The sequence below is a fragment of the Capricornis sumatraensis genome, chromosome 2, assembly GCF_032405125.1.
Source record: "Capricornis sumatraensis isolate serow.1 chromosome 2, serow.2, whole genome shotgun sequence".
Lineage (NCBI taxonomy): Eukaryota > Metazoa > Chordata > Mammalia > Artiodactyla > Bovidae > Capricornis > Capricornis sumatraensis.
The window spans coordinates 79,231,543-79,256,443 of record NC_091070.1 but is presented as its reverse complement, the minus strand read 5'-3'; the positions used below and the strand labels follow the sequence as shown (position 1 = coordinate 79,256,443).

Here is a 24,901-nt window from a genome sequence, read left to right as displayed (position 1 = left end):
GCGAGGGGGAAGGAACCCACTCCAGGTGGAAACAGGACCCGGAGCAAATCGGTCAGGTCCGCTGAAAGAGAAGAAAGTACCGGAGGATTGCCTTTTTTCCTTTCAGTTAATGAAAACTACTTTTATCCTCATAAAAGGCTAAAGGGAGGTAAAGACAATCTCTGTTTTCTTAGGGGGATAGCTGAGGGAAATCCAGACTACCTCTTTGAAGCTCTGAAATAAGCCACTGCCTGGTACACAGTGCAAAACGGTCCTGGTTTCTGAAGGATACATCCCTTTCAGGAGAATTCCAGCCGGAGTAGCTGGTGCAGCTCTATTTTTACATTTAAATGTCTGTGTCTCTCCCCCTTGCCCCCATTTTAACAACACTTTCCTTGTTTGTAAGCACGAGTGACAAGAAAGTGTCAAGATGGAATAGGAATATTTTCATCTTTCGCTTTTATCTGCCTGGGTCTTTTATTTATTTATTTATTTTAAGAGGGTAGGAGTGGTCCTTAAGATGGAAAAGGACGTTTCCATTTGAAAGGCTCTCTCTCTAAATATATTTACACCCATATGCATTTAGAAAGAGAGATCCCTTTCGGAGGTTGAAATCCTATTGAGAAACATGGAAAAAGGAGCCAGGCACCGGAACAACACTGAAAAGAACCACCCAGGTGGGAGCGAGTCGCAGGAGGCGGATTCTGGAGGGGGCGGAGTGGCCCTGAAGAAAGAGATTGGATTGGTCAGTGGTTGTGCTATCATTGTAGGTGAGTCCAATTCCTTTTCCCACCGACCATTCCTCCCTGTCTGGTGGTCCTCTAGTAGAACCTTAATCCCTCAGTCCCCCAGCCCCGCAAAGCACTGTTTCTGTGTCCTGCTCCCTTAGAAAAGGGTTGTCATTCACCTGTGCTTTCGCCTGCAAGAAAGGATTAAGTTTGAGAGGTATAGGAAGTGTTGTATATCATACATCTCTTCTCCCAAACCAGTCAGTTCTGTCCAGTGTTTGGGGAATGGAGCACTTAAGGGACACACTCCTGGCTGATGGTCAGTGTTGCCTGCAAGCTTGTTGAAAATATAGGTCTCTGGACTCTACACTGGAAGGTTGATTCCAGCGATTTAAGGTAGGACTGGGGAACCTAGATTTTTAACAGGCTTTTCTGCAGCCATCTCCTTAACAGGCTGTGGATTGGCTTTTGAGACATATTTAGGAGCTATTTGGTTTTACTTTATATGAGACTATGGGTCTAGGGGGTGTGTAATAAAAATAGCCAAAACAGCAGTATAAGGATGCCTTGCCTTTCTCTAGCTTTCCCATCTTATCCAGCACTTTGTCTTGTGAAGTAGATGTGACAGGGCTGTTATTCCCATTTCATGGGTGAGGAAATAAATTATGGAAGAAAAGAAGCGACAGATTGTACCTTTCTGTAATTGTGTAGTTGACAGCTTCTCTCATTGCTTAGTGGAGTTGTGTAACATCTATGTCTCTTACCTCATGGAAGACCCTGTGAGGGTCTGAAGGGAAAGGGGATTAATTAGAATGGTGAGTCTGGCTGAAGGCTTTGAAACCTGGGAGGCTGAGTGTCCCCGAGAGTGCCTGTGCAGGCCACTCCAACCCTGTAACTGCACTCTACCAGGCAGGGGTCCTAAATATGGCCCTGTCTCTGGACAACACACAGTCCTCTTTCCAGAGAGCCCCTGTAGATGGATGCGCAATGGTTCAGTACTGCTTTTGCTCCAGAAGGTGAGAGTTTCTTCTACTGTCTTTGGGAGAGGGCCTTACCTTTTTCCCAGAGAAAGGGGTACAGGACAGTCAGACCAGATCGGTTTCTGTGCAGACTTCCTTTTGAAGGCTTGTCGTGTCCTGATGCCCACAGACCAGTTTCTCTGGATAACCCCATGGTCCTCATGGTAGCACAGAAGCATTTTGGCAACTAAGCAATGCTGACATTGGAGAACACCCTTGAAATCAAATAATATCAGTACAGTATTCAGATAATCCTCTTCACTTCTGCACCCAGGCTTCAGTGTTATCTCCACTCAGCTTTCAAAGTGGAAAGCTTTCTAATTCTTTGACTCTGGTAGGTTTCCAGGCATCTACAGTTACAAGTAAGGTAATGTTATGTTAAAATATTATAGTCAAGATTTTAATCTCTCATTACCTTTTCTCTATCTCACCTTTATTGCAACTGCTCTAAAAAATGAGATCAGCAAAGTACTCAATATGTACAGCACATGCCAATTTAAGGTCTATAAATAACCCAGAGCTGTTACCTCTTTCACAGCTTGACTGAGAGGATTAAGTATTTTCCTTCCTTTGGGAAGATTCTGATTCATACACAGATGTTTACACCCACATGCACAGGACCACAATCAGACCTCCCTTCCTGCCTCACCCACCCCTATATATATGCAGGTATTCAAGGGTTGAGGATATTTTCCTATATAATGAGCTTGTTTTTGTCTCTTTCTTTAGTATTTTTCTAAGACTGTGAAGAAATGGTAGTGTCCAGGTGTAAGAGCTATGGCTTTTAGTTGGGTGAATGGTGCTATGATTTGTCCACAACCTCGTGGATAGCACTTCAGTGTAAGAATAGTCCCAGTGCTCCTATTGGTATTGTAGCAGGAAGAATAATAACTCTGGTATTCTATCGTGCAAAGAGGCCCCAAATGTGTGATTTCAGAGAAATCAGGGTATTATTCCAAAGTGCAGGAATCCTTGTAGAGTTAATAGTCATGATTGTATCTCCAGTTAAGCTGAGACACACATTTCCCCTTTAGGGTGTTGTGGGGGCAAAATCCTTTCCACTTCCCCTGCCGTGTGGCTGTTGATTTACAGATGTGCTGAGTAGCTGCCCTGTCCTCTAGAGGGGTTTCCGAGTAGATGACAGTGATTCAGGTTTTTTCAAGACCAAATGCAAAAATAGAAATGGCATTCTGCACATGAAATTCAGTGCTCTAGCGTTCAGTGTCAACACTGTGGAAGAAAGAGTTCAAGGGTATAAAGAGAAAGGAAATTTCCTAAGTGAATCAGATCACAAGGTATGGAAAAAGAGCAACTGGCCTAAATTGATCTCATATCCAGTTAACTTAGGGATAAGTTAACCTATGTTTCATAAAATGTTGTAAAAGTTTCATTCACAATCAGCATCGATGATTTAAAATAGGAATACTAAGGACTCCCCTGGTGGTCCCGCGGTTAAGAATCCGTCTGCCAATGCGGGGGTTATGGGTTCGATCCCTGGTTTGAGAAGATATACCATATACCTCAGGGCAGTTAAGCCTGTGCGCCACAATTCCTGAAGCCTGAGGTCCTAGAGTCTGTGCTCTGCAACAAGAAACCACGGCAATGAGAAGCCCGTGCATCACGTGGAAGAGTGGCTTCCACTCGCCACAGCTAGAGTATGCCCATTCATAGCAACAAAGACCCAGTCCAGCCATAAAGAAAGAAATAACAGTTTTAAAATAAAATAGGAATAACAAGATGGTCGGTGTTACAGAAATATAAAATGAACCAATAGAGGATGCATGCTCTAGAATTATCTATAATCTGATCGGAGAGATAAGTTTTATATGCATTAGACAAAGAACATTGGAAATTTATGATACAGTTGAGTTACCTAACGAGGAAAAAGTTAGGGGAATGGTGAGAAGCACAAAGAACGAGAAGTTCTTGCTGAGAACTAGATTAAGAAGCCTCTTGAAGGACATGGAGAAACATGGAATAGAGAAGATAATTCTGGGAGATTTGGTAGGTAGAAGGACAACAGCTAAACTGTTATTTCCTTGAGCAAAAAAATGTGTTGTGTATATCTCTGAATCTTTAGTGCTTAGCAGAGTCCCTGACTTGAAATAGTTACTCAAATGATTGTTGAATTTAATTGACACAAATGTGAAGACAATAGTAATAAAGTGTTTATTTGAATGGCTGTTGGGAACCTAACTTGAAAATCTTTTAAGCTAGGAATAGTTTCATCAACTTGGAAATGAGGTTGTCCAGTTTTAATTTTTAAACTTCACCTTTGCCCTAATTTAACCAGACTATTGCTCGCCATATATTTGGCCAAAGAAACCTGTTGGTAATAGGTGAACTTAGATTTCTCCTTGAATGTGGAGTCCCCCTCAAAATCTAAAGAAAGTATGAAGGAGCCACAAAATTCATTAATTAATGCTATCAAAGCTACTGTTATTATTAAAAATTTATTATATGCCAGACACTTGTCCAATTGCCAAACATACATTCTTTTTTTTAAGTATTTATTTATCTGGCTGCACCAGGTCTTAGTTGCAGCACGTGGAATCTGGTTCCGTGGACAGGAATCGAACCTGCGCCCCTGCATTGGGAGCATGAAGTTTTAGCCACTCGACCACCAGGGAAGTCCTACATTGTCTTATTTATCCCTCACAATAATCCCATGTAGTAGGCACTTCTTAGCCCTTCCTCCACATAAGGAAGTATAGGCTCAGAGAGACAAGAAAGTTGGTCAGGGTCACAGAGCTGAAAAGTATTAAAGATTCAGACCTACAGCTTGTCTAAATCCTAAATCAAACTCACAAGCATTATTCTCTACTCTCAGTTGTCATGCCCTGAAAGAGACATTTGCCTTCAGATCCTGTGCAGAGGTCCTTATTTGTTTTTATAGACGAAGTATTCAGTGTTGTGTTCCCTGCAAGGAAGTGTCCCGATGTAAACAAGATCTGAGCAATCAGTTGAGAGTAGGCGAAGTACCAGTACAGCTGCAGGAAGACTTTGGTGGGGGGGGTTGGAGCTTGAGGTGTGCTGGCTGCACTGCTGCAGGATGTGGTCAGCACAGACCACACTTCCATTGACTCTCCCACATGCTTACTCTTCCTCTCTGGACCGGCATTCTCTACTGGAAAAACCAGAGCTTTACACAAACTCTCTCTATATTATTACCTCATTTAATCCTGACCACAATTCTGTGGAAATAGATATTATAACTCTGTTTTAAACATGGGGAAATGGAGTCACAGATCCTGGAGGACTGACTACTGAGATCTTCTGACTCCAGAGTCAAAGCTCTTAGCCATTCCCTGTTTCTAATCGGTAACCAAGAGAGGAAGGAGGGAGGCTGGTGTGTCTTGTGTGGTGGGGGGAGTGGGCCATGCAGGACCATAGCCCTGACATTGGAGTTGGGAAAGGACATGGGTATCTGATACTGGAAAAGTTGGGGGAAAACTTTTTTTAAAGGCCGTTTGTCAACAAAGAAGCATACTATAGGTATAACCATACTGAAATGGCACTGGATGGATTTGGAAATATTTCAGGTCCAAAAGATTTTCAGACCCATGTATTTTTACACCATTTTAGAAGATTTTACATTTTAGTCTCTGATTTAATGTATTAGCTTTCTAATCCCCCAAATGTCTGTTGGATATTAACCAGAGGGCTGGAGTGTGAAAATTCTTCTCAAATTTGTACTTCGGGGTTTTTTTTTTTTCCAACATGAGAGGGATTAGGATTTGGTTCATTCAGGATGAAAACATGTTTAAAACTCTCATTGTTCTCAAAGAAAACTTTGAGACAGAAGCCAAGTAGGATACTTTTCAAAACAAACACATCTTGGTAAACAGAGAGAGGTTATAATTAGTGGTGTAATAATAATAAGTAGCTACCATTTACTGAGCACTACCACATACCAGATGAGTGCTTTATGAGTATTCTCATCTAAGCCCATGAAATAAGTACTGTTATGGAAAGGGTGGAATTGAATGAATAAATAACTGGCGGTAGCAGAGCCAGGATTCCCACTCAAGTCATTGAACTCTGAAGCCACTGGGCTTAATCAAAATGCCCCCACAGGGTGGCTGGAACCAGAGATCCTGTGGCTTCCTACCTCCAGGAACCAGGCAGGGAACTCAAGGAGTAATCTAGTTGAGGCAAGGCTGCTGGCAGGACTACAATATGGTCTCTCAAAGAGCGGAGTTAATGCAGAATAAATGACTAGCAGGAGACACTTAGGGTAGGGGAAAGAAAATAGAAACCCAGCAGGTAAAAAAGATGTCCAAAGAAACAGAATCAAACAACCCATTCTATTTAGAAAAGCAACAACAACAACAAAAACACCCTGTACCCAGATCAGATGACCTTCTCAGAGAGGCCAGCACCACATACACATACCACTTTTTCTGAATTAAATTGGCTTATTGAAGTGGCATGGCGGTATGGGCATACAGTGTGAGACTTTCAAGTTGCCCAGATACCAGGGGTTTTCTGCTTTCCTCTGAGGGTTAATCCAGCAGCAGAGCTGCCTACCAAGAAAGCCTTAGGAATGTCTGTTGTTGCTCTTGTTTTTTGTTGTTACTTTTTTTTTGTTTATTTGTTTATTTTTGGCCGAACTAGGTCTTCATTGCTGCTTGCTGACTTTCTCCAGTTGCAGTGAGTTAGAGCTTCCCATTGCGGCGGCTTCTCTTGTTGCAGAACATGGGCTCTAGAACATGAGGGTTTCAGTAGCTGTGGTGTATGCACTTAGTTGTATGTGGAATCTTCCCAGACCAGGGGTTGAACCTGTGTCTCCTGCTTTGGCAGGCGGATTCTTAAACGCTGGGCCACCAGGGAAGTCCTTGTTTGGTTATTATTGTTTGGAGATGCTGCTGCTGCTAAGTCGTTTCAGTTGTGTCCGACTCTGTGCGACCCCATAGATGGCAGCCCACCAGGCTCTCCCATCCCTGGGATTCTCCAGGTGAGAGGGTATCAAAAAAGCAGGAATGAGCAAATAACCCCAAGAATATATCCTGAACTACCCAAAACAACAAAAAGGAGTTCATCCCTTCTAATTTTTAACTCCCAGCTGAGAGAGTGCAGAGCAAGAAAGACCACGCCTTGTTCCCCTCCCAGAACATGTCTGCAAAGGAGGCCCCCTGGGCTCTTTTCCCTGGAAAAGGGAGAAATGTAAATGTAAATGACATTGTATGTAAATGACAAAATGCAGGCTGCTCCCTGGCACAGGTATGGGGGCTACTGGTCACAGGATTCTTATCATCTTATATTTTAACATTTAACAAATACTCATTCAGGATTATATGCTAGGCTTTGTGCTAAGCACTGGTGAATTTTATTTCTAAGAAGCCAAATTGTGCCTCAAGTCTATTTTAAGCTGTTATATTTATAGAATGAATGAAGTCTGAGCTGAAAAACTTAATCAGTCACATCTCATCCCTCATCCATTGTCACGGTCACAACTCTTCACATTGGTTGGCTCCCTGCAGTTATATCTTCAGCATTACCAGTGACGTCACTCCTGGGGAGAGGGTTTCATAATGTGCCTTGAGATGTTCTGGGCAACCTCACACTGAGCGGCATATTGTGAAGGCCGATTACCCAGGGGGTGTTTCGTTGCTGCAGAATTGTTAGTGTAGTTTTCTCACTATGTATAGAGTTTCAAGGTGCCTGTACGTCTGTGAGATTTGTAAATGCTTTAGCAGCCTCTTTAGAGTACAATTCTGCATAGCGTGTTTAATCAGCAGCTGATACAGGCAGGTCAGGCTGTCTAGGGATAAGGAGACATTTGCTAATTGGGTCCTGATGCTGGGAGTAGAAAGCATATGATGAATTTTCCCGTGATTTGTATCATGTTTTGGACAGGGAGGAACCATTTTTGATATCAGAAAAGGAAGGGCTTTGGAGATAGTCTTGGGTTTGTAAACTGCTTTCCTATTTACAAGCTTTGTAACCTGGAACAAGTTCATTGGCAATAAAATAGAAATTTTTTGTGAAATATTAAACTGGCAAGTATCCAGCAGTTTATATTCAATAAATACTAGTTTCTTTCTCTCCTAAGCTCATCCTCCACCACCCCCACTTCCCTTATCCCCCCGCCAGCCCCACACTCATTCATTTTGGTTCAAAAACAGATTAGATTGATCGGGTGATGGGAAGAACTGGCCAATTCAGCCCAAGTCTGACCTGTTTATCAAGTAGACAGTGTTTTTCCTTTTCTCTGTTGACTCCAGTCTACTTACTCATCAGCTTCTCGTGCTTCCCCTCTTCTAGGAAGCTTTTTCTGAGCAGCCCCCACAAATGATGTTGTCCATCCCTAATATCTTGTCATGTATTGCGATTGCTTTCATGCAACTTCTCCTCTCCCTGGTGGTGTCAGTTCTGAGTCCACGTGCATCATGTCATCACTTCTCCCCACAATTTGCTGAGGACAGGGACTGAGTCTTTCTCATTTTCATATCCGCATGTATTCAGCCTGGCATGAGTAAATGCATAGAAAGTATTTTTTTAATAATAGCAGCCAATCTAAGCCAAACCATCCATTAGAGATCTGTCTCCCAACAATGTGAATATGCTTTCTCTTAGCCGCCTGTGGGGTGTTAGCTCTCCAGCTAGGGATCGAACGTGTGCCCTCTGCAGTGGAAACAGAGTCTTAACCACTGAACCACCCTGAATATGCTTAACAAACTGAACTTACTGAACTGTACACTTAAAAATGGTTAAGGTGGTAAATTTACTGTTGCATATGAAAAAAAAGCCTTAGCTTAAAAATGAGTTATTCCCATAAACAATACATTTTTACATTTAGCAAAAAACAAGCAAAACACAAAGCATGCTAAATCTCATCTAAGTTCAAATTTGAAAAAGACTTTAGAAATTAACATTGAGGCTTCCCTCAGCCTCAGCACTATTACATTTTGGGCCAGATATTTTGTTGTTTTGAGGGGCTGTCCCATGCAGTATCACTGGCCTCTAACCATTAGATGCCTGTAGCACCCCCTCACCAGCTGTGACAATCAAAAATGTCTCCAGACACTGTCAGTTGTCCCTTGAAGGTGGGGAGATGGTGCAAAATTGTCCCTGGATGAGAACCACTGAGGTAGACAAAGCCTCTCACTATTGGTGCCTGGTTTCCCAATCCGACAGGGAGACGCTGGACACCTGCTGTGAATCCTTAATGGGCATTTTTGAAGGTTCAGCAGACTTAGCCCCTCAGGCCAGGATGCCTGTCTTTCAGTCACTGGTGGGTGGTGGTTGGCTCCATCTATTATATTAAAAATCCATGTGTGTAACTAGTGCTTCCCAATTACGTTTTAAAGCAAGAATGTACAGAGTGGGTGCTCAATAAATACTTTTTGAGATGCAATTACCTGTTGGCCACCCACCTGAAGCATCTAAAAATTATACCTAGACAAGTAAACAGATGCTCAGAGAATGTTCTTCATGGCCCTGGCCCTGCAGTGCTATTTCAGACCCAAACTTCCAAGACGAGACCATTATTGTTATCTTCTAGAGACTGTCTCCGGACACAACTGAGCAACTTCACTTTGACTTTTCACTTTCATGCATTGGAGAAGGAAATGGCAACCCACTCCAGTATTCTTGCCTAGAGAATCCCAGGGATAGGGGAGCCTGGTGGGCTGCCGTCTATGGGGTCGCACAGACACGACTGAAGCAACTTAGCAGCAGCAGCAACAGCATCAGAGACTGTCTCTACCCCTACTATTGCAAATCCTAGCAACTCCTTATATTTGTGATCATTAAGCAGATTGTAAAGTGTTTCCATGCATGTATGTTCACCTTTGATCCCTACCACAACCTTGGGAGGTAGGCAAGGCAGGAGCAAGTATTCCTATTCAGCAGGTGTAGGGACACTAAGAACAGTTCAGGCCACTCAGCTTGTGAGTGGCAAAGCAGGGACTCAGTGGCTCCTCTGACTCTTAAGTCTAGCATCCATTTCATTCTTCAGCAAGGAATCTAAACCACATCTCTGTTCCACAAGAGACAGCAACCCCACAGGCTGTGTTTTGGAGCCCTGACCTGCCGTCACCCTGAGGTGGCTGTTTGTACAGTCCTGATGGAAAGTGGAGACAGGATGAGAGGCATGGTGAGCTTTCAGGCCTGCTGTGAGGATCAAAGCCTGGCCTCAATGTGCCGACCCAACTTCCATGCTGTTCTCGCAATCCTGAAAATCCTGAGACCCTTCCAACCATTTTGTGTGAGAAGTACAAAGAAGGTTCACCCTGGCTTTGTCTGGACATCACGGAAATGGACAGAACCTCCAAGGTCCGGGAGAAGCCCTGGCTAGATTCCAAGACTAGCATGAGTCAGTAGGGAAGGCCAAAGCCTTTCAGATCTGAGGGTCTGTTGAGCAGTAGAAATCTGTAATTCCATGCCCTAGGACATACTGTAATGGCTGCAGCATTCTAGCATGGACAGGCCTGGAAGTGAGTAAGGCCTTAATAGGAATCACATGGGTATTAGCCCACAGGTGGAAGTCAGCGATGGTTCGTGGCCAGTGTGGATTTTCTCAGTTTCAGCAGTTTTTCTAGTGATGACTTGCCCAGTGATACACTTGGCCCCTTCTTAATGGAGTGGTTCACTTGGCTTTTCTTTGACAGAACAAGCCAAGCTGGATTTCATTGTCCAGGCATCCTAGAGCCCATTTTTTACTTGAGAAGATCTATGTGATAAGATGGTTATTTCCCTAATTGGGGTCGATGAAAGAGAGGATTGAAAACCCAACCAACCTCCAGTACCTTGGCTCTACCAGACGGTTGGGCATCTTATTCTTGAGTGGCTTTGTAGATGATGAGTCTAAGAGTAAAACAATGGAGAAAAAAAATTCCTGCTGTAATCAACTTTCTTCCAACCTCTCATCAAGAAATGTTCATAGTCAAAGGCAAAAAAGCCCTTCCCCAGTTCTCCTTTTTCAAAGCCATTCCAGAAAAGCCTCTCTTGGACAGTGTAAAAGCCCTGCACTTGGACAGTGTAAAAGTTAAGGTATGTGTTGTGTAATTTCTCAGGGAGAGGCAGCTCAGAGTAGGAGGAACTTCTGGGCCAGGAGTCCAAGAACATGGCCTCTCATCCAGGCCTTGCTACCTAATGCAGTATGTGACTTTGATCATGGCTCTTCGCCTCTCTGAGCCTCAGTCTTCACAAAGGTAAATAGGGATGAGAGTGCCTGACCTGTGCACCCAAGAAAGTAATTGTGAGAATCAAGTAAGGTAATGGGCATGAATCTTTTGTAACTCATCGCTGAAGCTGGTATTGCAATAGAAGGAAAGAATTGGATCTGTGTTCCAGTTTTTTAACAAGCAACTTCTGTGAACCTGTCTCATGATCTATAGGGTGGAGCATGTAAAACCGATAATTTTCAGGGAAAAGCTTGAGGCTATGACGGTGACTGCTAATTTACCCTGTGATTTAGGCAAATAACCACCTCTCTGCATCTTAGTTTCTTCATCTGTAAAATAGGGAAAATAATACCTCCTTCTCCATTTGGAAAAATGAGAATAATGGTTGCCCTAGTTTCTTTCCCTACAAAGTAGAGATGGTAATACTAGCCAGTCTGCTCTCAGCAGTGGAATAAGTGGGTTGCTTTACTCATTTGCCTACAATACACACTTGACATATTTCACAGGTTTTTGAGGTTCCAGATAAACAGGTGTATTAAACTGCTCCATGGAGGTAAGTTGTAGATTGACATCAAACATTATTTATTTGATAAATACTTATAGAGTGTTTATTAATACTTTGTGACATTTCACAGGTAAACAATACAGTTTCTGCTCTCATGGAGCTTACAGTCTAGTGAGGGAGATATATACTAATCAAAAAATTACACTAAAGATTGTATATAAAAGACATGACTTTGAAGTAAATGCAGTGTCAGTGTTCTTTCGGCTCCAGTACATAGCTGTGCTCTAAGTGGCATTCCTCCTCCTGTAGCCGTTCCAGAGGCTGCTAAGGAAGAGGAGACATCTGATTCTGATTTTCTAGCCATTGGCTTCCTAGAATCAGGGTGAGATGTTCCTCTCCTTCCCATCCCCTGGTTCTCAGTTTTGGTTAACATAATTCAATTTTTTTTTCACTTTTTATTTTTTAAAATTATACTTTTCACTGTGCTGGGTCTTTGTTGCCGCATGGGCTTTTCTCTGGTGAGGCATGGGCTCTAGGGCACGTGGGCTTCAATAGTTCTGGCATGTGGACTCAGTAGTTGCGGCTCCCGGGCTCTGGAGCACAGGCTTAGAGGCGTGTGGGATCTTCCTGGATCAGAGATCAAACCCATGTCTCCTTCATTGGCAAGTGTATTGTTTTACCACTGAGCCACCAGGGAAGGCCCCTTAAATTTTTTGGCCACGCTGTGAGACATTTGGGATTTTAGTTCCCCAACCAGGGATCACGGAGAAGGCACTGGCGGCCCACTCCAGTACTCTTGCCTGGGAAATCCCATGGACGGAGGAGCCTGGTAGGCTGCAGTCCATGGGGTCTCGAAGAGTCAGACACGACTGAGCGGCTTCACTTTCACTATTCACTTTCACTCACTGGAGAAGGAAATGGCAGCCCACTCCGGTATTCTTGCCTGGAGAATCCCAGGGATGGGAGCCTGGTGGGCTGCCGTCTATGGGGTCGCACAGAGTCAGACACGACTGACGTGACTTAGCAGCAGCAACCAGGGATCAAACCCATACCCCCCGCTGTGGAAGCACGGAGTCTTAACCACTGGACAGCCAAGAAAGTCTCTATTTTTTTTCCCCCACTTTTATCTTCGTCATTTTAATTTGGTGAAAATCAAGATGGTTGATAGGGAGAACTCTTGTCCCAGTGCCAAGCCTTACCATCTGCTATAGCAGCTCCATGGAAGGACACAGTATCCAGGAACCAGCAGAGACAGGAAGTGGTCAGACCCCCAAAAAGGGCTGTTTGTCTTGGGCCGCCCACCCTCCACCTGGGATAACGGGGTGGGGCACGTGCTCTGGAAATGTCAGAGCAAAAGCAGGAGAACTGAAGTGCTCACTCATCTCCACTGGGGTGTTTTCTAAGACCTCTGAAGTAAAACTTGAACACTCTTCATTACTGAGAAAATGAGATCTTTTCAGTAACATCCACAGCCTTTTACTGGTCCTGAGAAATTCCTGGCTGTCGCCCCACGACCCCTTTCGGCATCTTAAAAACCAAAGTCAGACCCTGTTTTTCTCCCATACTGATTATTTTTTCAAGCCCTTGAGCTAGTTTTATAACCTTCTATTGCTCTCTTCTTGGCTGGCTTTAAAACGCCCTACAGATGACTCTTCTGATAAATTCCTGCCAGGCAAGGAGTTTACTGTTACTTTTCAGCACTATCAGCAACCCCATCTCATGTTCAGTGTGGCAGGTGAAGGGTCATTTGACGCTGACCGTCCTAGGATGCTACCAGGAGGCCCTTTAGTCTCTGCTGACCCAGCATTCATGCACAGCACACATGGGAGATGAGTTGAGTAGGAGGTTGAGAGGTAGCTTCTCATTCCAAGCCTCAAACTTTAAAAAAAAAAAAAGGAAAAGCCTTTAAGAACTGGGGGCACCCAGGATTTCATTTTTCTCTACCTCTTGGCCTGATGTTTAGATCACAAAATTAAACATGAGGGATAGTTTCTTCTTTTAGCTTCATTTCTCTACGTAGCCCTGTTCTGTTGGGATGGGTTAACACTAGGAGAAAAGAGGCCTGTTTGAGTCAGAAATGTGCCATCTTTGCATTTCAATCTAGCTGTGGCCCTAGGCTCTCCAGTTTGGTATTTCAGTCTCCCAGCTTGTAGCTGCTCCTAGGCTCCTCCTGGCCCCTCCCCTGTCTCGTTACTCCTCTCAAGGAGCAGTTCTTTAGTTTGAAAAGGGGCAGCATATTCTACATCCCAAAAGAATGAAATATTACTGCTTTCAGGATGGGAATATTCTCTTCCTCTTTGACTAAAATAACCTGGATGCACAGTCTGGAATTAAAAATTGAATTTTGGTTTAAAAGTGAAAGCTTTCAGGACTGGATTGAGGCTGGGCTGTGATTGAGATCTAAAAGTCAGTTTTTAAAATTTGAGCATAAAATCCCATAGTCTGCATCTCGATCAGTCCAGAAATGGTTCCAGACCACTAAAGAGAGATGGTAGGAATTCAGAACAGTCAAATCCAACTGGCCTCCAGTACTCCAGCTCTGCATTTTGACTTGGATCCATTTAGTGTCTACTTCTTCCCTCAGGCCCTCATTGGTGCAGCTGGGTGGGGCACGAAGAGGAAAAGGGAGATTTCGAAGCACCTGACCCTTGGACCCTGACCCCTGGAATCTTAAGATATGGACAAAGGAGAGCTTAGAAAGAAACGTCCCAGGAGCTGCCCCCACACTCCTGTTCCTTCCCTGCCCACACACACATGTCCCTGGGGCCAGCCTCACCTGCCGGGAGCAGACCAGCCCCTTATACACAGAACCGATGTGGATTAGTGGAAAGAACCCTTGGATTAAGCATCAGGAGACTGACTTCTAGATCCAATTTTACCCATCAGTAGCTGTGGAATTTGGAGAAAGCCACTTAACCCCGCTGTGTCTTAGTCTCTTGGTTTGTGAAATAGAAACATCTGCCCTTTCTCCTCCTGAATTCCGTGAAGTTGTTGTGAGAAGCACGTGAAACAATGGAGGGGAATGACCTTTGGAAGAATATATAGCTTTGCACATATTGCGTCCCAACAAACCACTTCTAAACTACAAGAGCTGTTTTTTTAGGGTTTCATGCTCCTCACCAAGGGTGGGGCTATTGTATCTGGGGTAGAGGCCAGCCTCCAGGAGTGCTGTCCATACTTGTGGGTCTTGGAAACCCCCAGACACGGGGTATAACCACAGTCTGTCCAAAGATATTACCCTTCAGCTCATTTTTAAAGCTTTCTAACTGCCCATTTCACAGCTCTTCCTTTTCCAGCCAGCCTTAAGTGAGGCATTGGTCGCCACCCTGGTTAGACTATGTCTGGCCCAGTAGGAGCGCCCTGGAAGTTCAATTTGCAGTACCATTTATTACTGTGTAGACTTAGGCAATTCACTTTCCTCTGTAAAATGGGAGAAATGGTATCTGACTCCGTCGGCTTGTCCTGACGCTTACGTGACGCATGTAGAATACCCGACCAGTTCCTGACCACCGTGTCCATTGTCTGGCGCTCTTTCCCCTGCTAAGGAGAGTTATTGCTAGATATGTCTGCCCGGAGGGGATTTGTGCATCCCAAAGGCATTTTGCCTCAGATCAAAGGTGAGAGCGCCTCCGCCGTGCTGGGGTCTGACTCCCTTGTCTCACCACTACTCTCAATGCCTTTCACAGGGAACATCATCGGCTCTGGAATCTTTGTCTCGCCCAAAGGTGTGCTAGAGAATGCCGGCTCTGTGGGCCTGGCTCTCATCATCTGGATCGTGACAGGCGTTATCACAGCTGTGGGAGCCCTGTGCTATGCTGAGCTCGGGGTCACCATCCCCAAATCTGGAGGTGACTACTCCTATGTCAAGGACATCTTTGGAGGCCTGGCTGGGTAAGAGAATAGCGGAGGGACTAAGTGGTCTGGGAAGCCAAGGCCAGGGCTGTCCAGTGTGCTGAGGAGGGTGCGAGCTTGGGGTTCCTCCACATCATGGTTGCCAGTTCAGCCTGTGTTCCCTTGATCCCCCTCACAGTGGCAGAGGAACCAGGCTGTAGTTTTAATCTCTGTTTAGGGTTTTTGTTTGTCCTGTTTTGCTGCACCTTGTGACTTGTGGGATCTCAGTTCCCAGACCAGGGATCGAACCTGGGCCCTTGGCAGTCAAAGTGTGGAGTCCTAACCACTGAACCATCAGGGAATCCCCTTAATCTCTGTTGACCTTAGAGAGCAAGATTCTATGAGTGAGAACAAGTAGAACTAAATGACACCTCTGATTGGAGATGCCCAGGGAAAGCACATCACAAAAACAAAGCCCTTTTATCCTGAAAAATAAGTGAGTGGTGTCCCTGGTTTTCTCAGCCCCCACAGCCCAGATACTGAAGAGCTCAATTCTAACCAAGGAGCCCAAGGGTATGGAGGACACTTCTTCAAACTCCACTCAGTGCACCCCCTTAACACGCATTTAACTGGCCACACCCTTAGCGTGCTCTGACTGTGAAGATTCTGGGGTTGCGGATTTTCTTTTCCACCAGTGGTTTCTGGGGGCCAGAGTGGTAGAGAAGAGATGATGAAACAATGGAAGGAGCAGGAGGAGGGAAGGAACTAAGACGTGGGTTGGAACTAGTTGAAATAGTGCTTCATTGTTAAACCAATTTACTGTCGGTACAGAGAGCTAGGTGTCTCGTTCAGGCGGAGGCTGGGCTCCTCAGCATCTTAGAAAACAACAAGGAAACGCATCGCTTTAGCCCACCTGCCTCTCTCAACACTGCTCGATGACTTGCCCAGACTTCCCCTGATGGCTTCTGAATCCCTGCCATGCCTGGTGGTTGGGCCGGGGGTCTAAATTCCTATCTTGGCTCAAGTTCCACCTGGTTCCCCCGCAGGTTCCTGAGGCTGTGGATTGCGGTGCTGGTGATCTACCCCACCAACCAGGCTGTCATCGCCCTCACCTTTTCCAACTACGTGCTTCAGCCGCTCTTCCCCACCTGCTTCCCCCCAGAGTCCGGCCTTCGCCTCCTCGCTGCCCTCTGCTTACGTAAGTACCATCTGGGCCTCGCTCAGAACAGTGTCTTCCTCATGATCTGGTTCTCCATTCTCTCCCTCTTTCTTTCCTCTCCTTTTAGTTAGTAATTTTTTTTCCTCTCCTCCTTTTATTTATATATTTATTTATTTTCCTCTGCTCCTTTTATTTTTATGCCTTGTTACTTTTCAATGTCCAACATGCCTGCTGTAGGCAAATGGATTCCACACATAATTGTGTTATGCTAAGTTGCTTCAGTCGTGTCCAACTTTTTACAAATCCCACCAGGCTCCTCTGTCCATCAGACTCTGCAGGCAAGAATACTGGAGTGGATGGCCATGCCCTCCTCCAGGGGATCTTCCCGACCCAAGGGTCAAGCCCATGTTTCTTATGTCTCCTGCATTGGCAGGTGGGTTCTTCACCACTGGCACCACCTGGGAAGCCCTCCATATATGATTATTTGGTTTTTTAAAAAAGAAGAAACTTAAGTAGCTGTTCAGAAGAACTGTAATTTTCACTGGCAGGGTTTACTTATATATGAAGCACTTTCATATGTGTTATCTGATCCAAGCCTCACAACAAATCCATAAGGTAAGCTGGGCTAGTGTTACATTTTCCTTGAGCAGAAAAGGAAGTGGAGCCAGGCAAGTAAATTAGCCAAGATCGTTCCTTCTCTTTCCAGCACACACACCATGCTAGAGGCCCCCTGCCGCTCGTGGGAAGACTTTTCTGGCCTCTCCACCTCTGCCTCCACCTGCCAGCTCACATCTTAAACCTCTCTGTGAGGAGAGTGTAAAGGTGTGAGTTGGGAGAAAACAAATGCCACATCTATGGTCTCCACGTTTCATGAATTTTCTGACTAGGTAGAAAAGTCATAGGCAGATTCCATGATTGGAATTCAATTGCAGCAAAAAATCTGAGAAGGGGAAAAGGTCGCTATGAGCTGCAGTAGGTTAGAGAGGCTTTTTTTTTCTGCTGTGCTACGCAGTATGCAGAACTTTCCCAACCAGGGATTGAACCCATGACTCCTCCATTGGAAATGCAGAGTCTTAACCACTGGACCACCAGGGAAGTTTCTTAGAGAGGTTTTATAGAGAAGCTTGGCAATCTGTGTTTCTAGAAGTCTCAGCACTTAATCTCTGATCATCAGGGATCTCAATGGATTGGGATATATTATATCCTTTAACCAAAAATACCTAATTTCTAAAGTAAATATTTGGACTATTTCAGAGGTTCCTCTTCTAGAATCAGCTTTGTCCCTGCCTTCCCATACCTTCCAACACACATCACTTAGCTCAGGGCATTGACCATCCTGGTCACACTCTTTCCCAGGTCTTGACACTTCTTTCTGTCCTGCTGGTGGGAAGGGGAAGGAGGGGGTCACTCACCACCCTGGGGCTCGGGTGGGACCTGAGTGGTGATCTTCTTGGTGGGTGTGCCCACTTTGGCAGTGGCGGTGGTGTTCAGCCCTGGAATAAACTCCACATCTAGGCGAGTGTTATTGTGAGGTCAGCATACTTGTTTGGAGCATATTCCTTGTGCTTGTGAATTTGGAGGCAGAGGGATGTGGGATCCAAAACCATGCCGCCTGAGCCTGCATCTCCACACCACTTTCTAACTGCAGCCAGTGCTTGACCAGGTCACCAGCTGCCTCCTGTGAGATGGGGGTGCAATCACACATGTGCTGTAGGTTGCTGTGACAAGGACTGCCTGAGACAAGAGTGTTCTTCCCACAGTGTGGGGCACCTGGTGGTCCTGTTTAGTCACTGAGGGTAGTCACAAGCATAGTCATTTGGTCCTTGCTTGCTGGCTGGATCTGGAGCTGCGGGAGGTAAGAGGAGGGGGAAGGGGGTGTGGGAATGTGGGAACAGTGGCTGTTTCTGCCATCAGACAGGTTAGTAGGGGTGGAAGGGGGATCACAGAGTGCTGGCCACTGCTGTGTCAGCGTCTTGTACACAGAGACATGGCTTCCTTTTTCCTGCTGATACTGCTTAAATGTCTCAGACTAGAGGCCACCCTTACCCTTCATCTAGAAGTCAAGAACCCTGAGACTGTTCAGTCTGTTCCCTCGGAGAGAACCTGGGCCACAGAGCAGAGTTCCTCAGGCAGCCAGACCCCACTGCTTTCTTTGCATTCCCCAAATGCACTAAGGCTAGGTGGGTGATTCCTTGCACAAAGGCACTCTAGAGTTTTGGAAAAGATCGGATGAGAAATGATGGAAGGAATGACCAGAGGTGGAAAGGTGGAAAGACTCTGCTGTAACTGGCTTGCCTGCTCAGAGCCTGGAGGGAGTGATGGGGGGGAGGAGAGGGAGAGAGAAGAAACTGCAGATTTGGCTCAAGCTTATGCAACTGCAACTGCCACTTTGAGTTACTCTATTATTTAGGTCAAAGCTGATTATTCACTGCTAAGTCAGCAGAATATCCCTAGCCACCAGGCAGTGAAAAAAGAAAATCTTTTATATTTTAATTAAAGGAAAAGCCTTTCTCCCTTCTCCAGAGCAAGCATATCAGTGGGAGGAGGGAGTTAGGGGAATGGGAGGGATTAAAACTTGGTTTTGGTACCTTCCTTTTGTGATTTCCTTGGTTATTTTTCTCTCTTGCCTTCCTTCCTTCCCTCTTTTCTTTGTTTCTTATTTTATAAGTAAATGACCATATTCTCTAAGTAAAAGAGTCAGTATGTATAGACAGTTGACCAGGAAAGCCTCCTCTTGTCTTTACCCCTCTCCTCTGCCCAAAAGCCCTGGTAACAGTGAACAGGTATCCTTATAATTCTAAGTAAAATGCATCTCTCAGCACTCACATGTGAGTGTACAGACATACATTTTGACAGGTTACTTCTGCAGCTTGTGTTTTTCTTCGTTTAGCCACATTCGGTGGCTACTACCTGAGTCCCTAGTTATAAACAAAGTGGTCCCAGTGACACAGAAGGAATGTGTTCTAAGGTACCCCATTTGTACATCCTCCTCCCTAACTGTGGTTTTTCCTTCAGGATTTGTTTGTCCCCTCTCTCTTGGGGACTGGGCCACCTTTCACTCAGGCAGCTCCTGACCTCCTTCCTCTCTTTTGGGGCTGGGGTTACATGCAGCATCTGAATTGGAATCTTTTCTTCTCATTCAAGTCCCCCTCTTCCTGAATGCCTTGTACAAAAGAAGCTCCTTCTCCTTTTTCCCCCTGAGGAGAAAAGCGTACCTTGCATGCATTTCACAAGCAAACAAAAAAAAAAAACAAAAAACTTCTTATCTTGTTTTCTATCTACTGTGATTCCTAAGAAGCTAGTTTTCCAGGGCTTCAGATTCCTAATCCTTCTTTCTTGAGTGATTCGAAAGGTTAAGGCCTTTTCACTGTAGGTATTACTTTTAACTCTGAATTGCTTTGCGATTCCTCTTCAGAAAGTTTCCAGATGTTTTGATAGATACTTGTGTGTGTTGTTTTGAAAATCTCTTGCAAATTAATCCCTTGACATGAGAAGACTCAACAGTCCTTCCTAACTTCTAAATCCCTTATTCTCAGTTCGTTTTCCTTTGAGGTTTCATATTCTCCAGCCCAAAATGTCTTATCCCCATGTACTATACACATCACCTCTGTTAACTGGACAGGGTTGCCTTCTTGCCCTTCTCTGTTCCCCAGAGGTTATGAGTGTCTCATCAGCCTTAGGAGTGTTGGGAAGGAAGAAATTTTCCTCTACCCTTCCAGGTTCTTCTGGCTAGTCTAAGAATTAAATTGACATGCGTACTACATGCTAATTTGCTTCCGTCGGGTCCGACTCTTTGCTACTCCAAGGACTGTAGCCCTCCAGGCTCCTCTGTCCATGGGATTCTTCAAGGAAGAATTCTGGAGTGAATTGCCATGCCCTCCTCCAGGGGATCTTCCTGACCCAGGGACCAAACCCATGTCTCTTACATCTCCTGCATTAGCAGGCGGGTTCTTTACCACTAGTGTCACCTGCTGCTGCTGCTAAGTCACTTCAGTCATGTCCGACTCTAATTCTGTTAATCACTTTTGAGGTTTTGTTTTTCTACCTGTAAACTGGGCTAGATCCTGAATTCTTCTAGTTTCCTCAAATATTTGGCTACAACTCCCCAAGTAAGGTTTTCAATTTTTCTGTCATTACTGACAGAAAAATCAGGCTCCCCTGTCCCCAGGATTCTCCAGGCAAGAACACTGGAGTGGGTTGCCATTTCCTTCTCCAGTGCATGAAAGTGAAAAGTGAAAGGGAAGTCTCTCAGTCGCATCCGACTCTTCGCGACCTCATGGACTGCAGCCTACCAGGCTCCTCCATCCATGGGAATTTCCAGGCAAGAGTACTGGAGTGGGGTGCCATCGCCTTCTCTGAAGCCCAAATTGACATGAGACAGATTAAAAAGAAAAAAAATCAAACAAAAGTTTACTGACATGTATACTTAGAAGAGACACAGAAAAATTGAGTATACGCCCACATGGCCAAAACCCTCACCTTAAATACCATCTTCAGCTAAAGACAAAAGAGAATGTTGGTACAGAAGTTTAGGACTTCTAAGGGAGGAAGGTAATTGACATGAAAATGAAAAGTAAACGTTTGCTGGGGGTTGTGGAGACAATGGAACAGAAAGTGGACTCTAATCTCTAATTTCCCCCTCACCCAGCCTATATTTTACAGGATCCTGTTCCAGGAACAGTCCTCTATCTAAATTATTTTTAAGCAGTTGCGGGGAAGGGCAGAATTTCTTCCTGGGTCTTGTGGGCCTTGATCACTTTGCAGCTTGAACTAATCTGCATGCCAGAGACATTTTAGGGTGGCACATCCTGGTGTCCCCTACAGTCTTGCCTTTGAAGCTTTCTCTAGAATTTTCACAGTCCAGAGTTGATAGACTGCTTTATATCTCATTGAACCAATCTCTTAATCCTAACAATAGGTCAGTTCAGTTACTAATGTCAGGAGGCAGCGATATAGGTGGGCACTGAAAGTTAGGCCTACAGAGTATAAGCAACCAGGTATTTAATAAGAGGCATTTCTATGGAGACAAAGAAGAAAAGAGATTGATGGCTGGAGCAAATTATAAACCCAGTGTCTGAATCCTGAGAGTCACCAGCTGAGACTTCTAGAGGTTAGGCTCTAAGCATCTTTTGCAGGTTGAAGTGTCTCTGGTGATGTCATCTGGTATTCAGGTAAACTTCCTGAATGACTTGCAAAGCAACAGATACAAAGACTATATAAATGTGAGCTCTCTTAAGTGTATATCAGGCTGTTCAGTCCCAGTTCATTATCTTCAAGAAAATGACAGCTTTAGTTCTCAGTGATTTCAAGTCAGAAATGACAGAAAAATTGAAAACCTTACTTGGGGAGTTGTAGCCAAATATTTGAGGAAACTAGAAGAATTCAGGATCTAGCCCAGTTTACAGGTAGAAAAACAAACCTCAAAAGTGATTAACAAAATTAGATTCTAATATCCATAAGTATGTATTATAGTTTCTATTGAACGTAAGTTTTTTTCTCTCTCTAAAATCACCTTCATCTTTACCAAAGATAGCCAAATTAAGACTAACTTGTTTGTAAAATAAATTTAGTTTTATTAAACTTTGCCTGTGATTATTTACATAAGTCCAGGCTTTTAAAAACATGCTTTGCTGGAACTTTTTCATAAGGAATCACCAGATTGAACTTCTAATTGCCTCTCAGGACCAGGAAGCCACACTGAACATGACATCAGTTCAGTTCAGTTCAGTCGCTCAGTCGTCTCCGACTCTTTGCGACCCCATGAATCGCAGCACGCCAGGCCTCCCTGTCCATCACCAACTCCCGGAGTTCACTCAGACTCACGTCCATCGTGTCTGTGATGCCATCCAGCCATCTCATCCTCTGTCGTCCCCTTCTCCTCCTGCCCCCAATCCCTCCCAGCATCAGAGTCTTTTCCAATGAGTCAACTCTTTGCATGAGGTGGCCAAAGTACTGGAGTTTCAGCTTCAGCATCATTTCCTCCAAAGAAATCCCAGGGCTGATCTCCTTCAGAATGGACTGGTTGGATCTCCTTGCAGTCCAAGGGACTCTCAAGGGTCTTCTCCAACACCACAGTTCAAAAGCATCAATCAGTTCTTCGGCGCTCAGCTTTCTTCACAGTCCAACTCTCATTCACCTGTAATACCTATGAATTTGGGTGAATTTTTCTCTCCTTGAGGTTCCTAAAATTATCCTGAGGTTCTTGCACCTGCCAAGAAGGAATCTTTCTTACTCACCAGGTAAAGCTGACGGGAACCCTGAAGTCATGGTACCAGCTTGTCTTTCCAAAGAGCTTTATGGCTCCATGAAGTCAATCTTAGTTCTTTAAAGCTGTCTGGTCATATCTAATTCTATGCCTGTCTCTCTCAAATCTGACAATCCAGTCAAAGCCCTGGTAATGTGACCAATGTTTCTAATTGTATGATGTTATAGGGAGAACAGATTCTTATTGAATTTATACAATTAGCTATATTGCCATGAAAATAAGAATACTCATTGACTTTCCACATACTGGAGACATCAGAGAGGGAGAAAAAAAAAAGATAACCGTTTCATCTTTGTTAAGCAATTGTAAACTGTTATAACAGTGTTTTGTTTTGCTTTGTTTTTGGACTGGCAAACTCATGAATGCATACCATAATTTCTAAAAACATACATTTCCTCATAATATAATGCTTTTTTTCAATGTGGTACAAGACATGTTTTTAATAAATATAAACCTCTTTGGTTTTTCTGTAATAAGACAGAAGATTTAGACTTGTTTAGCAGTTAATGTTTCAGTATTTTATCTTACTTGGAAGTGATAAAGACATTCAGTGAAGCCCCATCATTTAACTTAGCAAAACTCCGAAGTTTTAAATTACTAAAAGATTTGGAGAAACTTTTTTTTTGTCATCCTAGCACAAGGGCCATGCTAATTTTCTCTGTATTATTCCAGTTTTAGTATATGTGCTGCCAAAGCAAGTACTAGAGAAACTGTTTTTAAGGAGGCATACCATAAAACATAACGATCATTGAAGAGTTTATTTAAAAACTCTTGTCCTATTTACATTTATTTAATTTCACTGTTTCCAACAATTACTGTTTGAATTACTCATAAAAACTTGCTGAGACCTTAGGCAAAGTCAGTCGTCATCTCAAATTATTTTTCTTGCTGACCAATTTTGTAATAGAGGTAACATGATCATCTTTGATCTTTAGTAACTTAGGTACAGCGAAAGATTATTCTTAATTTTGATAACTCTAAAGACATGTCTGTATTAATTAAACTGACAAACATAAACTAGCTTTAATACTGAGTATTTTCTCAGGTCACATGAAGCTGAAATTCATTTGGGCTAGTTTCTATTGTATTTCTGAGAACTTAAATAAGCACCCGATTTTCTTTAAGTCAGTTAAATAGAGCTCTTTTACAAACTAATTTTGGCAATACCATTTGGAGGTAGAAAATACCACATATCCATAACATATGTGTATAGATATATGTGCATACATGTGTGCTAAGTCATATCAGTCATAATCTGATTCTTTGAGACGCTATGGACTATAGCCTGCCAGGTTCCTCTGTCCATGAGATTCTCCAGGCAAGAATACCGGAGTGGGTTGCCATACCCTCCTCCAGGTGATCTTCCTGACCCAGGGATCGAACCCCCATCTCCTGCATGGCAGGTAGATTCTTTACCACTGAGCCACTGGGGAAGCCCCATATAGACACATACAGATAGACAAACAGACACAGAGACCTCATAGTCCCAATCTAAAATTTCAGCCATGAATTGGGTATAATAATACAAACCCCACCTAACTGGATTTTTGGCAGATGGAACAAATCATGTTCACATGGATTTCCAAGAAAAAAAGAAACTGCAAATCCATCAGTTAATCATCATATTGAGCTCCTATCTTGAGTGACATTATTTATACAGAATCTTGGAATATATTAAAGGTTAGCGAAAAGATGGAATTACAAATAATTACAATATAGTATGATGACAAAAGTGTGTACCACACAGAGAAAGCTGCTTCAGAGTTGGTAGAGGGCTGCCAGGGTTGAGCTAAGTCTAAGAGGGTAAACGGACGGTCTCCATCTGGGCACACAATAGAACAGTGAGTAGAGGGAAGAACATAGTCAAGACTCGGGGTCGAGAAACAAATGAATCCTTGGAGAAAAGAGAGGACTTTCGTAGGGGTAGAGCCTAGGAGAGACAGGAGATAAGGCACAAGAGGACGAGCCAGATTTTCACGTGCATGACCCAGATCTTAAAGGACCTTAGGTATTGTGCCGAGAAGAGCAGACTACATCCAAGGAACCGCTGAAGGATTTTGTGCAGAGGAGTAACATGATTAGATTCACATTTGCCTGAAGAAAAGAGCTTGACACTTGAGACAGGGAGATAAGTCGGCAGGCTGAGCACTTTTCCAGGCCAAATAGGTGGTGGCCCAAACTGAAAACAAAGTTACAAGGTGACAAAAACAAGGAAGAGGAAGAAGCAGAGTCAGCTGGCCATGTGACTGATCGACTGCTAAGCGGGAGAAATATAGTTTATCTA

The 24,901-nt window shown here is 44.0% G+C and overlaps 1 protein-coding gene and 1 non-coding gene across 2 annotated transcripts in view; one reads left to right on the top strand and one right to left on the bottom strand.

Moving 5' to 3' along the window:
* Positions 1-607: 607 nt before the first annotated feature.
* The window catches only part of SLC7A8 (solute carrier family 7 member 8), a 49,850-nt gene continuing 25,556 nt past the window's right edge, over positions 608-24,901 (top strand). The window contains exons 1-3 of the mRNA XM_068964956.1: positions 608-749; positions 15,049-15,253; positions 16,240-16,391. Of these exons, the coding sequence (XP_068821057.1) occupies positions 608-749; positions 15,049-15,253; positions 16,240-16,391 (499 nt within the window). The remainder of the gene's footprint in view (positions 750-15,048; positions 15,254-16,239; positions 16,392-24,901) is intronic.
* LOC138074689 (U6 spliceosomal RNA) lies at positions 23,218-23,319 on the bottom strand. The gene has a single exon (XR_011144512.1). It is a non-coding gene; the product is annotated as a U6 spliceosomal RNA (small nuclear RNA).